The sequence below is a fragment of the Esox lucius genome, chromosome 15 (genome assembly GCF_011004845.1).
Source record: "Esox lucius isolate fEsoLuc1 chromosome 15, fEsoLuc1.pri, whole genome shotgun sequence".
Lineage (NCBI taxonomy): Eukaryota > Metazoa > Chordata > Actinopteri > Esociformes > Esocidae > Esox > Esox lucius.
The window spans coordinates 32,039,006-32,055,688 of NC_047583.1; the positions used below are offsets into that span (position 1 = coordinate 32,039,006).

Here is a 16,683-nt window from a genome sequence, read left to right on the forward strand (position 1 = left end):
CATCACAGTGGAAGACACTGTTGTGGTGTTAATCTTGATTTAGTGAAGTGTTGGGAATTCACTACTCCACTACACACCTACACTGACTTGTTAGGACAACCAGGCAATTTGCTGGGTCCACATCACACTGACTGCAATAGATGATTTTGGAACTTTACATCACTGATGCAAGACAGAAGACTGAAGAACTACAAGACATTTGATGGGAATCTAGCTTAATTCCTAACAATCAATAGTTTTCCTAAATTGACTGGCATTTTGATCTCTTATGTTCATTCCTCACAAGACAGGTAGAGGATTACATATGATCAATACCCAAACATTGGTCATTGATACTTGTCTTTTTGTGAAGTTACTTAATAGTCTTAATTAACAACTATCCTGATATGTTTAATAGTGCCATATTAATTTTCAAAGGTAGAAACTGTCACTAGTACATGCATTGAATTTGAGTGTTGTGTTACATTCAAGATACATTGTGTTGTTAGTATGATGTTGATCCATGACTCATGATATGGACAAAGGGGGACGTTGTTTAAAGGGTTTATTGGGAATGAATTATGCATTTCATTAATATGTCATGTTAGGTCTGTTTCTGTTGGACACGGGTTAGACTGATAGTTGCCTGGGACTTGATGTGTACGGTAAAGATTGATCACGATAGTAATTATGACTGCAGTGTCATACAATGCTATGTGTCAGGGCAAGCTGTGTCCATTGCATCTTATTTTAATTTAAGGAATAATAAAGCCTCATTGGCCAGATAATCCTTTTTATTATTTTTCTTTATTGTATTTTAAGTGTTTGGACCTTTTCAGCTCTTTAGGAATTGGATTGTACTTTTATTTTGCTAGTTTTATCAACATGTAATGATTATTTGTTACATGTTTGAAGGGGTGACAGAGATATTGGGCATGAAAAGTAATTGAATTAAGCTTCACCCAATGTAGGAAAGTACTCTCTGTACAAAGGACACTAGGTAGGAAATGAGATGCCCCATTACACTTGTCTCTATCCTGAACAAATCCTCTTTTGCCACTGGCCGTTTTAATAGTTAATTGGCCATTCATGAATGACATTGATACAGTTAAACTGACAAACGTTTCTCAATAAGTTTACCTCCACCACAAATAGTTTCTATGTATGGCGTTTGCCACTGGCCGTTTTAACAGTGTATTAGCCAGTAATAGGCTTACTAGTATCTACTGACTTCCTAGGAATAATAAGAATTGAGCAATTGCTAGCAAGATTGAAGATGAACTTTTCCATGCCAGAAACAGTCGCAATACAACTGTACACAGTTTCAGTTAAGGCTTACTATGACGTAACTACTGTATGTTAAGCCAGCAAATGTGTTTGTCTATCCTGACCCAAAACGCGTATTTCAAAAATCCACCAGAAACAGTCACAATATTACCGTAAACTGTTTTATTTCAGGCTTACTATGATGTAGATGCTAACAGTTTCAGCCAGCGAAGTTTTCGTCTATACGGAATAATTCATAATGCGTACTTCGCTTTGGCTGCGAAGAGATGCTAACTCGGGACCTTTAATTCACAAGTGCGCTTCTGCACGCTATTCTCCGTTGCTGCGATATGCTTGCTTGTGTGTTGATGTGTGCCCTGTACTTCATTGTCAATTTAGTATATGTTTTCCTGATCTTAGTTGAAAAAAACATTATTTATGTCTTTAAAGACAAAGGCAACTTCTAAATCATATTGGTAGCTCATGTTGGCCAATGGCAAATGACAATGGGCCTAACTTAACATTCAGGAACCTCCATATGAAGTAATGCCCCCAACTTGTGGTCTGCAAATATAACCTCCACCTAAGCGAAACATTAAAGAATTATAGCGCAGGACACATTATATCAAAAAATCTCTGAGTGTTACCGCGATATTGACGTTGTTTAATTCACATGCATAGGGGTTTAATACGGTGGTATTGAAATGCGTATATCTGTAACAATATGAGTATATGACACCATTGTGGCTACCAAACAATCACAATAAGACAACGGTTAAAAATGATATAGTTAGCTATCGCCATTTGTACACGATGATTAGCCAAATGTGTATCAGATACTGCCCAGGTAGTTTAGACACACCCTTCTAATTATAATGACACAAGGAAAATGGGATGTCTTACATGAGGAAAATGTGAAATAGATAAATTATTCAACTGTTCTAGGCTTGAGAAAATAGTAAAACTGAGGTATTGAAAAATGTAAAGGGTGAGTAAAAGATAAATGGAAGAGTAAATTCAATTATTTTTTTAGTTTATTTTGTTGTGTAGCCAAAGGAAATTACACTTTTTTATTTAACTATTCTTTTAAATAATTTACTCATCAAGTAACCTTTTACTGACATCTATCATTCCTGGGATTTCATATATAGAGCTATTAGAAAAAAGGTTATTGAATAAATGTCAGAACATATTCAACAGATGGTTAACGCCATGAAAAAAATTCTTCCATGTACATTATTACAAGAAGGTTAGGCTGCAATAATGTGATCATGCAATAATGTGCACTTGCACTTGTTGTATTTCAGGTGCTGATATTGTGACCCTAATCTTACATAAGGACATCCAAGACACCTGCTCTGTTACCGTCTGGCAGGAGGTACTGGACCACCGGGCCTCTGAGACACGATTGCCTCTCATGTGGAAGATAATGAAATGTTATTATTTTCTCTACAGTACACAAACTGTACTGAATACTCATATACAATACAAACTTTCCTACTTCTCAACTGAAACATGTATCTTTCAATATAAGGACAAATACATATTTATTTTCTCAAATTAAGCTATGACTGGAATGTAGTTGTAATAAAATATATTATTCTAATAGAGTTGATGAAGTTGAACTTGTTCTAGTATGTAATAGTTGGAAATTGGATATGATGTGATTTTGTTGTAAAAATTATTTTGCTTATCTAAAACCGCCAGGCGCCTCAGGAGAGGTAAACAGTGCCCTACCAACGCTGTTTACAGTAGAGGTGGGCAGCTGTTAACCTCAACTGGGGATATCATCGGGCGATGGAAGGAGTACTTGGAGGATCTCCTCAATCCCGCCGTCACGTCTTCCATTGAGGAAGCAGAGGATGAGGGCTCAGAGGTGGACTCGTCCATCACCCGGGCTGAAGTCACTGAGGTAGTCAAGAAACTCCTCGGTGGCAAGGCACCGGGGGTGGATGAGATCCAGCCCTGAGTACCTCAAGTCTCTGGATGTTGTGGGGCTGTCTTGGTTGACACGCCTGTGCAACATCGCATGGCGGTTGGGGACAGTGCCTCTGGGATGGCAGACCGGGGTGGTGGTCCCTCTTTTTAAGAAGGGGGACCGGAGGGTGTGTTCCAACTATAGGGGGATCACACTTCTCAGCCTCCCCGGGAAAGTCTATGCCAGGGTTCTGGAGAGGAGAATACAGCCGATAGTAGAACCTCGGATTCAGGAGGAACAGTGTGGTTTTCGTCCGGGCCGTGGAACACTGGACCAGCTCTATATCCTCTACGGGGTGTTGGAGGGTTCATGGGAGTTTGCCCAACCAATCCACATTGTGTTTTGTGGATTTGGAGAAGGCATTCGACTGTGTCCCTCGTGGCATCCTGTGAAGAGTGCTTCGGGAATATGGGGTCCTGGGTCCTTTGCTAAGGGCTGTCAGGTCCCTGTACGACCGAAGCAGGAGCTTGGTCCACATTGCCGGCAGTAAGTCAGACTTGTTCCCGGTGCATGTTGCATTCCGGCAGGGCTGCCCCTAATTTTTATGGACAGAATTTCTAGGCGCAGCCAGGGGCCGGAGGGTGTCAGCTTTGGGGACCACACGATTTTGTCTCTGCTGTTTGCGGATGATGTTGTCGTGTTGGCCCCTTCAAACCAGGACCTTCAGCATGCGCTGGGACGGTTTGCAGCCGAGTGTGAAGCGGTGGGGATGAGAATCAGTACCTCCAAATCCGAGACCATGGTCCTCAGTCGGGAAAGGGTGGCTTGCCCACTTCAGGTTGGTGGAGAGTGCTTGCCTCAAGTGGAGGAGTTTAAGTATCTAGGGGTCTTGTTCACGAGTGAGGGAAGGATGGAACGGGAGATTGACAGACGGATCGGTGCAGCTTCTGCAGTAATGCGGTCGATGTATCGGTCTGTCGTGGTGAAGAAAGAGCTGAGCCACAAGGCGAAGCTCTCGATTTACCGGTCAATCTACGTTCCTACTCTCATCTATGGTCATGAGCTTTGGGTCATGACCGAAAGGACAAGATCCTGGATACAGGCGGCCGAAATGAGCTTTCTCCGCAGGGTGGCTGGGCAATCCCTTAGAGAGGGGTCAGCTGAGGTGGCTTGGGCATCTGTTTCGGATGCCTCCGGAACGCCTTCCTGGGAAGGTGTTCCGGTCCCGTCCCACCGGTAGAAGACCCCGGGGAAGACCTAGGACATGCTGGAGGGACTATGTCTCCCAGCTGGCCTGGGAACGCCTCGGTGTCCCCCCGGAAGAGCTGGAGGAAGTGTCTAGGGAGAGGGAAGTCTGGGCATCCCTGCTTAGACTGCTGCCCCTGCGACCCGGCTCCGGATAAGCGGTAGATGATGGATGGATGGATATCTAAAAAGTATAAAACTGTAAACAGTCCTTTGGGGTCACCTACATCTCTAAAGGTGGTACAACAGGTTAATGACCAATTAATAGAAGTCATTGACAACTACATTATATAATTGGTTGAATTGTTAAGTAATCACCAAGTGGTGAATACCTCCATTAACAAAAAGAATAATGGATCTAAATTGAAGGCTATTCAGCTATTTGGAATGTGGCCAATGATATAGGCGGAGTAAAATCCCAGCAATAATTGCAAATACACAGTGCCCCTTGATGTTTTTGCATATAATCACTCTATAGAGTCTCCTGAACATTTCCTACAATACATTCACTGCAGCATATAGAATAGTTTTTTTGTATAGGGCAATATATATTTCATATACAGTAATTGGTATTGTGGCCAATGGTATGAGCGGAGTAAAATGGATTTCCACTTGGATTTTTTTGCATATAATCACTTTTCCTAGAATACATTCACTGTGGTGTATAGAATAGTTTTTGTTTATGTTTCAATATGTAATTTAATTTCCATTGAGTTACATTGTGGAAAATATTGTGTTGCTAAATGTAACACACCATTCCCCATGATTAGACAGGTTTCTCTTACTCTTCACACTCTCCTGAACATTTCCTACATTGCTTTCTCTGTGGTATATTCAATAGTTTATGAGCTATGAGGCAATATGTATTCCATATTCAATCATTGGCATTGTCTGAATTTTGCCCTTGGAACGTGTTTTAATACCCACTTTTTATTGAAATTACTCATAAATATGATCATATATGAATTAATGTCAATGTTTTGAGTATTACATTTTCTTAAACAATTAATAAACTCAATTTATGTCAGTGTTGAAGTAATACGTTGGTCTCTTTTATTTTGAAATATTCCTCATTTTCATGACCCGGAAGTGATTATTTAATGTTGCTCACAAAACGCTCACAAGTTAGCAACTAAAACAGTTAATTTCATCCCTGTACGGATATTTGACGTTTACAACTTAACAGTTGTCATAGTTTCTAAAAAGGAACTTTCACTTTAAAGGGGCAGACAAGACAACGACTTTTCCGCTCACGTAAGGAAATCAATACATTATTTGTAATTAGCAGCGGTAGCCAGATAGAGGTGTTAGCTATGCTAGCTCTGGTTAGCCAGCTGGCTACCACTAACATTCAACGTATAATAAGACAAGCCCCCCAGACGTGTGGCTTTTTTAAGGATTATATTATAATGAGGTACAGTAAGGCTACACGTGCCAATGTTAGTGATATGAATACCTGTTAACAAATATAATTATATAGATATTATTAGGAGCTAGCTACTGTAACGCTAATGTTTGCTATTCATTTGTTACTAATACGAATGCCCGACTCGAATTCAAGTTTTATATGAAGATGGTCACGGTCCCACTAGGTAACACCGACCAATTGGCTATTAATTGTATTGCATGGAAAAACAGGTACAGAATTTCTCTCTCTCTCACCAGATGTGACAGTGCCCTCTAGTTTGGTGCCATGAGTAACAGCCATCCCCTACGTTCGCTGACCTCCGTGTCAGAGATAGACCACCTGCACCTGCTGTCAGAGCACTTAGGCGCCCTGGTGTCCGGCGAGGAGTACAGCGATGTTACATTTGTTGTGGAAGGGAAGCGCTTCCCCGCCCACCGGGTCATCCTAGCATCACGCTGCCAATATTTTAGGTAATTGAATAGATACTCTTATGCACATATTTGCTTATAATTTTCCATACTGGCCCTTCATTGGAATCAAACTCACAACTCTAGTGTTTCGAGCACCAAGCTCTTACCATGTGGGATACAGGTACATTTAATACGTTTTTTAAAATAATTTCTTCTAATAACTTTTTTTTTTTACTATGTGTTCGTCTTTGTTTCCCTTTCTTATACAGGAGAGAAAGTGGCAAACAGAAGAGCCAGTGTGCTTGAATAGCAGTACGCTAAATTCAAACCCATGCCTCAGCTGTGTTATGTGTACTTGAGACTTATTATGTGTACTTGAGATACTAGGCCACACTTTCTCTGAAGTCTTAGGCAAGACTGGGTCATGCTAGCAATGTATAGTCTTATTTGTGAAGTCCAGGTTGTCTTTGCCTGTTTCAGTTAGTTGTTGGCTAATTACACAATCCCAATGCTTGACAAAGTCATAGCATTTTTGCATGCAAAATGTTATAACTGTTTAAGTGTTTTAGCCTAATAAATAATATATAGATATCACAAAATATCTCTGAGGAATTCTAAAGATGGTTGTTCACACAAACCTGACAAGTGTGCCTCTCTTCACAGAGCCATGCTCTTTAATGGCATGAAAGAGTCTCAGCAGCAGGCAGAGGTTCCGCTGGAGGAGACACAGGCCGAGGCGTTCTCCATGCTCCTGCAGTACCTGTACACGGGCCGGGCTAGCCTGAATACAGCCCGCGAGGATGTCCTACTGGACTTCCTGGGACTTGCACACCGCTATGGCCTCCAGCCACTAGAGGATAGCACCTGCGAGTTTTTGCGCACAGCGCTGCACACACAGAATGTGTGCCTGGTGTATGACGTGGCCAGCCTCTACTGTCTGGGGGGGCTGGCACAGGCGTGCTGTGCCTACATGGACAGGCAGGCACCCGATGTGCTGGCATCAGACGGCTTCCTCACTCTCTCCAAGGTAAAACGGTTGAAGGAAAGAATGTGTAAAGGATCTTGGGATTCAATTTGCTGTTAGTATAGTATAAGCCTAGTTATATAGTGCTGTATAAGGATGGATGCATTAAAGGATTCCGAAGGGTGGATTAATTATTATACAGTGGATGGATGAATAGTTATGATGGTGAAATTGTAACATTGATGGATGACAGAAATTATGATAACATGGGTGGACGCCAGTATGTATGATGCTGATGCGTAGATTAATGAAATAATATACTTTATTGTGGGATTGATGGATGAAAGAAAGAAAGTCTAAAGCTCTTCCAAACTTTCTATTTTGAATGTATGGAAGAATGTCTGATGGATCTAGATGAAACTGAGCAACATGTTTTCTTTTCTCCTCCACACAGACAGCTCTTTTAGCCGTGGTCCGGCGTGATTCTTTCGCTGCCACCGAGCGAGAGATATTCCAAGCACTCTGTCGCTGGTGTCAGCACAACGCAGACAATGAGACAGCGGCGCAGGAAGTGATGTCGGCGGTGCGCCTGCCCCTCATGAGCCTGATGGAGATGCTAAACGTGGTGCGCCCATCAGGTCTCCTCAGCCCTGACAATCTGCTCGACGCCATCCAGACACGCTCTGAGAGCCGTGACATGGACCTTAACTACCGTGGCATGCTCAGTGAGTAACCTGCCGACTGTCGACACGTACCACATACCACTAACCAACCAATATTGCAGTTCTGCGGTCGTTAGACTTTTGGTAACAATTGTTCAGATTAAAGGAGGTTTATTATTGGAAATAAAAAGTTCAACTTTTCATCATTCAGCACTTTTCTTTTATGTGTGTAGCTATTTGTATATGTCTGGTTGATATCAAGTTTCCTGAACTGTCCCCTTGACTTCCCCCCAACCAGTCCCTGAGGAGAACATTGCCACCATGAAGCACGGTGCTCAGGTGGTGAAGGGCGAGCTGAAGTCGGCCCTGCTAGATGGAGACACTCAGAACTACGACCTGGACCACGGCTTCTCCCGGCACCCTATCGAGGAGGACGGCCATGGCCGCGCGGGCATCCAGGTCAAGCTGGGGCAGCCATCTATCATAAACCACATCCGCCTGCTGTTGTGGGACCGTGACAGCCGGTAAAGACACCTTTGGGAATCGGGGGATTAAAAACAACTTTTTAATAGAAATTATTATTTGTGGGGCCGCACTGCCTTGCTCTAAAGCTGCGTCTTTGCAGGAAGGTGTTAATTCCCAGTATTGTGATATCCGGTTGGTGATCATGGTCTTGTCGCAACATTGCTGCAAGTGTGGGAAGAGGTGAAGATCGAGAATATCCAGCAACTCTCGTCTAGCCATTCTGATTCTTATCACACTTCACTTAAACAGGATTTTCTTGCTGGTGCACACCGAGTAGAACCCTTTCCCCTGGCTATAAACCATGAAGTCGCATGCACCGAAACTAACGGGGGTTGCTGTAGCATGACGATTGAAGGCAGCCTTGTTTGTCCCCCACATCCATCCTGGCGGAGCTGAAGTGAATTGCTTTGCAGCTTGCTGGACCCAGGGGTACTGGCGGTATGAGATGACCTGGATTTCAACAAGTTGCCGCAATGAAGCAGCTGTTCTATTAGGCAGTGACTTGGACCACTGCACAACTCAGGAGGGACCCCAAGAAGGGTTTTATGTATTCTTTCTGCCATTTATAATGACATATTTGTTTGATAATAACAGCAAATGGCTGACAAATGAATGTGGCCCTAAGCACTCGTTTTTGATATAACCAATCATAAGTCTTCACATTTTTTCTATCTGTATTTAGGTCGTACTCTTACTATGTGGAGGTGTCCATGGATGAGCTGGACTGGGTACGTGTCATTGACCACTCCAAGTTCCTGTGTCGGTCCTGGCAGAGTCTCTTCTTCACAGCGCGTGTCTGCAGGTGAACAGACACATGGAAACGGTTGAAAAGCAGAAACAATTGTATTGGGGCTGGTTGGTATAGCTTGCGAGTAATATCTACACCGTTTTCTTATTTACTTAAGTGGCCTGTTTATTAGGTACACCAATCTAGTACCGGGTGGACCCTTTTGTGTTCTTCAGGGCAAGGTGTCAGAAACAAGGTCATTGGTCCTTGCTGATGCGATGGCATCCCATAGTTGCTGCTGATTGGACATTGGTACATTCTTCTGCCTTTCATCCCAAAAATACTGTACTATGTTGAATTCTGGATTTATGAGACCTGGCAATGTTTACCCACTTCTCAATTGTCCCCTGTTGGTGGTTGCATACTCACTGCAGCCACATGTTTTATTTAGCCAAGAGGAGCCAGGTGTGGTCATCCACTGCAGGAGCGAATCTGTGACAAATACAGACATCATACCGAAATGCTCTTCTACACACCGTTGTTGTACTGTGCCATTATTTGCATATTTGTGGCCTTGCTGTTAGTTTTAACAATTCTTGCCATTGTCCCTTGATATCTATCAGTTACAAACTATTTTATTTCAAAACCATTCTCTGTAAACACTTGACACAGTGGTGTCTAAAAAGCTCAGGAGGACGGCTGGTTCAGAGATAGTAATGGTCATACCACTTTTAGTATACTTGTTTTGCCAATTTTTATCATTAAATTGAGCTGTAATGTGATACATTTCTGCCTACTTTGTATAGCAAGTCAAGGCTATCCATTTTTGTGAATGTGGTGGTGTACCTAGTAATCTGGCCACTTTGTGTAGGAAGTACACTGCATTTAAAACAACAAGCTTTAATCTACAGGTATATTTTAAAAAATTAGAAACACAATATTCAAATTTTTTTTGTGCTTTTTATAGTAATAGTTGCAGAAGTATTTTATATGGGATTTATTTTATTTAACTTGATTACCTGCGAAGGTAAATCAAGTGGTTTTCATTTCTTCAGTGAGGCTAGAATAACTGGATGTATCAGGTTGAGTAACCTACTTTAGCCTTGGGTGATGTGGTATCTGCGTGCAGACAGTTCTGCTTGAGTGTTTTTATTTTCATTGCAGGTATGTGCGCATTGTGGGAACACACAACACAGTCAACAAAGTGTTCCACCTTGTGGCTTTTGAGTGCATGTTCACACAGCGGCCCTACATTCTGGAGAAAGGCCTCCTGGGTAAGGGTGTTTTTCTATTTCAGTTGTTAGGAGTGTGTTCTTGTTTTTTCTCAAGCTTTTGTTTGTTTAGGTACAACTATATTGACCATCCATAGAGATTAAGGGCTAGTTTGACGCTATTTCTCAGTTAAAAAGCAGTTAATAGAAAATGTTTCCAAATTCAATGTTTCAGAGCAGGAGTGCTGATCTATGATCAGGATGTTACGTAATTGATCATGATTTACATGGCAGGAATGCATCCGCTATTGGCCGTTCTATTCTATTCTGTTTAAACTTGGGCAGTTTAAATTTTGAGGTCTGGGAAACCGGCAAAAGGTGTTTGATGTGATAAGTTCCGAAGAGATTTTCTACCAGCCCGTGGTATGATTTAAGCTACTAACACATTCCTTTGTCTCCTGTTACAAAACTGTTTCCCCTATCCATCCCTCACACTTAACCCCCCTTAAGTCCCTGACCGGAACGTGGCTACCATCGCGTGCGGTGCCAGCGTGGTCGAGGGAGTGAGCCGCAGCCGCAACGCCCTGCTCAACGGTGACACGTCCAACTACGACTGGGACTCGGGCTACACCTGCCACCAACTTGGCTCGGGGGCTATTATCATCCAGCTGGCCCAGCCCTACATGTTGGACTCTCTCCGGTAAGGGCCCCTATGGCTCCGTCTAAAATAACATCCTACAACCATCTAACTCAACTCTGGGCCTTAAAGCCTATTTTTCATTCTTAGACATGAGACGCCAGGTCGGTATAATTAATGATCTGGTAGAACGGAAAAGTAGTACACCTTGTGGATCCCCTATATAGCAGGACAATGTTTTGGGTTGTTTGGACCCTGGGTTCTGATTAGCTGAGACCACATTCATGAAGGAGCCAGTTTCAAGGTAGTCCATTGACATTTCCAAGATCCTCCAAAAAAACACTGTTGACCTTCTCTAAAAGTGACCCCACCATCAGCCATATCAGCACCAATTACAATGCCCATCAAAATGAAATTAATGTGTGCGGCAGATATTTTGTATGGAAGCGTATAGTTAACTTAATTCAAATGTTAATGTAATCCCACATTGAATTTTCATTTTCCATTTTTGCCTGCATTATTTCAACCAATATGAAAATGTAAATGCAATAATGTGATTTGCATTAGATTTTTCATGTACTGGTATGCACATTTGCTATCACAATATTAAAATGTTATTGAAAAGCCATTTGGCATTTCATTTTCAAAGTCATGCCCCGTTTTGTCCATCCATCCATCTTCTTCCGCTTATCTGGGGCCGGGTCACGGGGGCAGCAGTCTAAGCAGAGATGCCCAGACTTCCCTCTCCCTAGACATTTCCTCCAGCTCTTCCGGGGGGACACCGAGGCGTTCCCAGGCCAGCCGGGAGACATAGTCCCTCCAGCGTGTCCTAGGTCTTCCCTGGGGTCTCCTTCCGGTGGGACGGGCCCGGAACACCTTCCCGGGAAGGCGTTCATGAGGCATCTGGAACAGATGCCCAAGCCACCTCAGCTGACCCCTCTCGATGTGGAGGAGCAGCGGCTCTACTCTGAGCTCCTCCCGGGTGACCGAGCTTCTCACCCTATCTCTAATGGATCGCCCAGCCACCCTGCGGAGAAAGCTCATTTCGGCCGCCTGTATCCGGGATCTTGTCCTTTCGGTCATGACCCAAAGCTCATGACCATAGGTGAGAGTAGGAACGTAGATTGACCGGTAAATCCGACTGAGGACCATGGCCTCGGATTTGGAGGTACTGATTTTCATCCCGACCGCTTCACACTCAGCTGCAAACCGTCCCAGTGCATGCTGAAGCTCCTGGTTTGAAGGGGCCAACACGACAACATCATCCGCAAAGAGCAGAGACGAAATCGTGTGGTCCCCAAACCTGACACCCTCCAGCCCCTGGCTGCGCCTAAAAAATTAAAATTACGAACAGAACCGGCGACAAAGGGCAGCCCTGCCCGAGTCCAACATGCACCGGGAACAAGTCTGACTTACTGCCGGCAATGCGAACCAAGCTCCTGCTTCGGTCGTACAGGGACCTGCCAGCCCTTAGCAAAGGACCCAGGACCCCATACTCCCAAAGCACCCTCCACAGGATGCCGCGAGGGACACAGTCGAATGCCTTCTCCAAATCCACAAAACACATGTGGATTGGTTGGGCAAACTCCCATGAACCCTCCATCACCCTGTATAGGGTATAGAGCTGGTCCAGTGTTCCACGGCCCAGACGAAAACCACACTGTTCCTCCTGAATCCGAGGTTCTACTATCGCCCGTATTCTCCTCTCCAGTACCCTGGCATAGACTTTCCCGGGGAGGCTGAGAAGTGTGATCCCCCTATAGTTGGAACACACCCTCCGGTCCCCCTTCTTAAAAAGAGGGACCACCACCCCGGTCTGCCATCCCAGAGGCACTGTCCCCGACCGCCACACGATGCTGCAGAGGCGTGTCAACCAAGACAGCCCCACAACAACCAGAGAGTTGAGGTACTCAAGGTGGATCTCATCCACCCCCGGTGCCTTGCCACCGAGGAGTTTGACTACCTCAGTGACTTCGGCCCGGGAGATAGACGAGTCCACCTCTGAGCCCTCAGCCTCTGCTTCCTCAATGGAAGACGTGACGGCGGGATTGAGGAGTTCCTCGAAGTAATCCTTCCACCGCCCGACGACATCCCCAGTTGAGGTCAACAGCTGTCCACCGCCACTGTAAAACAGCGTTTTGTCTTTAACTTAATTCAAATGTTAATGCAAATTGAAAAATGAAAATGCAATCCCACAGTAGCATTTAAATTTTCCACTTTTGCATGCATTATTGGAGGCAGTCTGCATTCTGAAGCTATTTAACCATAAAAATAAGTATTTAAAACCTGTACATTCTATCAGGGAGGTCCACTAATATCTGGCCATAGGAATTATGCAGTTATTCCATAAAGAATGCCTAATATGTCATTAACCAATTTCCACTCTGGCCCTGAATTTATCATGGCCTTCTTATCATCCCTTGCCTCAAATATTATGATCAAACCCCTCATTACCCCCATAACATGAACAATAGGTAGTATGCTGTCCCACATTTATTGTACGTTGCTCTAGATAAGTATGTAGAACACAGACACAGAGTTGGGCCCTGTATGGTGAGTTCCATCACTCCAGTGTTTTTGTGTGTGTTTGTGGACAGATTACTGCTCTGGGACTGTGACAACCGCAGCTACAGTTATTACGTTGAGCTGTCCACTAACCAGCAGCTCTGGACCAAGGTGGTGGACCGTACCAAATTGGCGTGCAGGTGACAATTTTCCTGATTATCAATGTTCCCTGTAGCTCACTTGGTAAAAGCACAGCATTAGGTGTCACCAGGGTTGTGGGTTCGATTTAAAATAGTTTTTTTTTGAAAGCCAGTATAACCTTACAAATTAACACATAACAGACCAAAGTCTTTGGCCTTTTATGTCAATATGATGTGCTACAACTCAAGTGTGATTGCAGTACTAGTGTTTTCACAAGGCTAACTTTTCAGTGTTTGGGCTGCTTTAGTTTATTGGAGTAGCATGTTAGCTAACACATTTAGATTTGACATAAGAAATGTCGTAATTTTTTGTTTTTAATTATGTTTGTTTTTAAGGACTTAGAGCACCTCCCAAGTGAAAGTAACCAGAAAGATGAGTCACTCACTGATACATATTTTTCTGACTTTGTTCTCCATCGATTGAACAGCAAAGAGTGGTTCACATTCTCAACCTCTCTGCTTCCATGATATTGGACAAACATTTAATCAGATAGCTTTGGACTCCAATGGAACCTAATTTCTTACATAGTGCACTACCCTGGACCAGGGCCCGTAAGGTGCCATTTTGCCATAGACTTAATATTGTTTGTTTTGGTGTCAAAAGGTCTTGGCAGACACTGGTGTTCGACAGGCAGCCCGCCTCTTTTGTGCGCATCGTGGGGACCCACAACACATCCAATGAGGTAGGGAGAGAACAGAGAGCAGGCTCAGGAAGTGAGCTGAATGAACCTCTCACATTAGTGTACCATAGCTGTTTGTGTCTTTTTTTTATGTGAACATTTTGCATATGCAACATGGTTAAAGTTGCAGTACTTTTACATTCTGTTTTCTTGTTTTAATTGGTGCTTTGTCCTGTCCGTCCTCCAGGTGTTCCACTGTGTCCACTTCGAGTGCCCTGCCCAGCTCGACACAGAGGTAAAGGAGGGAAGCCCGGGGCCTGAAACAGCCAGCTCAGATGCCAAGTACCAGCAGAGTCGTTTTCAGCCCCAGTCCACCTCCCAGGTCCCACTCCAACTCCCCACCCGGCCTTACTCTTCCTCCTCCTCCACCTCATCTTCCTCACACTCCCATCACCGATGAGGTGTTTTGTTAATGCCAGAATGCTTCTGATACAATGAAAATCCAACCCTAGATCATGGTTTCCCAACCCTTTCCTCTGGGATTACAGACATTTCAGATATTTGTTTTAGCCCTGAACTGGCTCAGGTGGGACAGTTTAACAAAATTCAACAAATATGTGAGATGTCTGGTGGTCCCAGAGGAGACAGTTGGTTGCCCTAGACATCTTTTTACACGTTTTGCTATTGTGATTTCACCACGGGTTACTGAAAATAATATGCTGCTCAAATTAAATATATATTTTTACGAAATGAAACCCCTTTTGTTGTTGTTAAATGTGATGTTGATTATGATGGCAATGGCAAGGTCTACATCTTTTTTGACTTTTCAACAAGTATTTTGAATTTATAAGATTATTAGTGACAATTAGTGATGACATAAGACTATAGAAGAAGCCTTAATTAAATCAGTTATGCAACTAAATGTAATTGTATTGTTCATAAATCTGCAAACTGGACTACATTAAATGAAATGAAGGTTGGATGGGAGCATAAGATCCACTTGTAGCAGCTTGGAGACAGCCTTTACACAAATTTCGTATAGTGGTTGTTATAATTAGCATACCCATTTGTCAAGGGAGAGAGAAATTATATTATTTATTGCAGCATTAGAAAGTCTTGTTCATGAGGTTACAGACCTGGTCTTCCTTACACAACCTCAATCTCATCTCAGTCACTCTTCTCACTGTAATGTTGGTTACGAGCTAGCCTATACATTAAGGGCGTTTCTACATAGCAAATATCAGGTTTCCAATTGGCAAATCATTCCACAGTAGTGGAGCTCTATGAGAAAAGGCCCTGCCTCCGGCTGTTTGTTTAGAAATTCTAGGTACAATTAAAAGGCCTGCATCTTGCGATCGTAGGTTATGTGTAGGTATGTATGGCTGGATCATTTCAGCAAGGTAAGTAGGAGCAAGTCCATGTATTGATTTATAGGTTAAGAGTAAAACCTTAAAATCAGCCCTAACCCTAACAGGCAGCCAGTGTAAGGACGCTAGGACAGGAGTAATGTGTTCAAATTTATTTGTTCTAGTTAGGATTCTAGCAGCCGTGTGCAGCACTAATTGAAGTTTATTTATTAATTTGTCTGGATAACCAGAGAGAAGAGCATTGCAGTAATCTAGTCTAGAAGTAACGAAAGCACGGATACATTTTTCTGCATCAGTTTTTGATAGAAAGTTTCAAATTTTTGCAATGTTTCGAAGATGAAAATAAGCAACTCTTAAAACATATTTTATATGTTCTTAAAAGGAGAGGTCAGGGTCAAGGGTAACGCCAAGGTTTTTTACAGTTTTTGGGATACGACCATGCAGTCGTCGAGGTTCACAGTGAGATCTGCTAACAACGCTCTTTGTTTCTTGGGTCCTAAAACGAGCATTTCTGTTTTTCTTGAGTTTAAGAGCAAGAAGTTCTCTGTCATCCACTTCCTAATATCTGAAACGCATGCTTCCAAAGTAGCTAATTTTGGGGCTTCTCCATGCTTCATTGAAATAAATTGTGTGTCATCAGCATAACTGAAAATTTACATTGTGATTTCGGATTACATTGCCCAGAGGCAGCATGTATAGTGAGAACAATAATGGGCCCAGAACCAAGCCTTGAGGAACACCAAAGCATACCTTGGACTTGTCAGAGGATATGCCATCCACACTAACAACAGTCAGCCTGCTCTTGTCACCGTGCTGCTCCCCCTTCCAGTGAAAATACCGGGCGTCAGTACATGTCCACTATTCCGGTGCACCTGCTGCCTCGGACACATACAATTACATTTCTATGAATAGCGTCAAGGCGTTGTTGACAGTTGCGCAAAGCATCTTGGAAAGACAATCCAGCCGTCTGAGCTGTTCCGGTGTTTCAAGAAGTTGGGCCACGGTCAATATTATGCCGATGAATCAAACCAAGGCGTTT

At 43.3% G+C, this 16,683-nt stretch overlaps 1 protein-coding gene across 2 annotated transcripts; it reads left to right on the forward strand.

The window, feature by feature from the left end:
* The first annotated feature begins 5,497 nt into the window (after window positions 1-5,497).
* On the forward strand, window positions 5,498-15,182 carry btbd9 (BTB (POZ) domain containing 9). 2 transcript variants are annotated; one of them, XM_010905083.3, is made up of 11 exons: window positions 5,498-5,662; window positions 6,074-6,286; window positions 6,890-7,253; window positions 7,645-7,915; window positions 8,151-8,376; window positions 9,060-9,179; window positions 10,269-10,378; window positions 10,826-11,015; window positions 13,550-13,657; window positions 14,262-14,340; window positions 14,525-15,182. In XM_010905083.3, the coding sequence occupies exons 2-11, from the start codon at window positions 6,102-6,104 to the stop codon at window positions 14,735-14,737; spliced, it is 1,866 nt and encodes a 621-aa protein (XP_010903385.1). In that variant the 5' UTR covers window positions 5,498-5,662; window positions 6,074-6,101; the 3' UTR covers window positions 14,738-15,182. The 2 variants fall into 2 exon arrangements, with proteins under 2 accessions (XP_010903385.1, XP_019900461.1); XM_020044902.2 differs by lacking the exons at window positions 5,498-5,662; window positions 6,074-6,286 and adding an exon at window positions 6,303-6,538.
* The last annotated feature ends 1,501 nt before the right edge of the window (window positions 15,183-16,683 follow it).

What these genes read in the sequence shown, in the direction of transcription:
- btbd9 (XM_010905083.3), top strand. Translation starts at nt 6,102, where the DNA reads ATGAGTAACAGCCATCCCCTACGTTCGCTGACCTCCGTGTCAGAGATA. An exon ending in TTCACAGCGCGTGTCTGCAG is followed by an intron (nt 9,180 to 10,268) that starts GTGAACAGACAC and finishes TTTTCATTGCAG; the next exon opens with GTATGTGCGCATTGTGGGAA. An exon ending in CCCACAACACATCCAATGAG is followed by an intron (nt 14,341 to 14,524) that starts GTAGGGAGAGAA and finishes TCCGTCCTCCAG; the next exon opens with GTGTTCCACTGTGTCCACTT.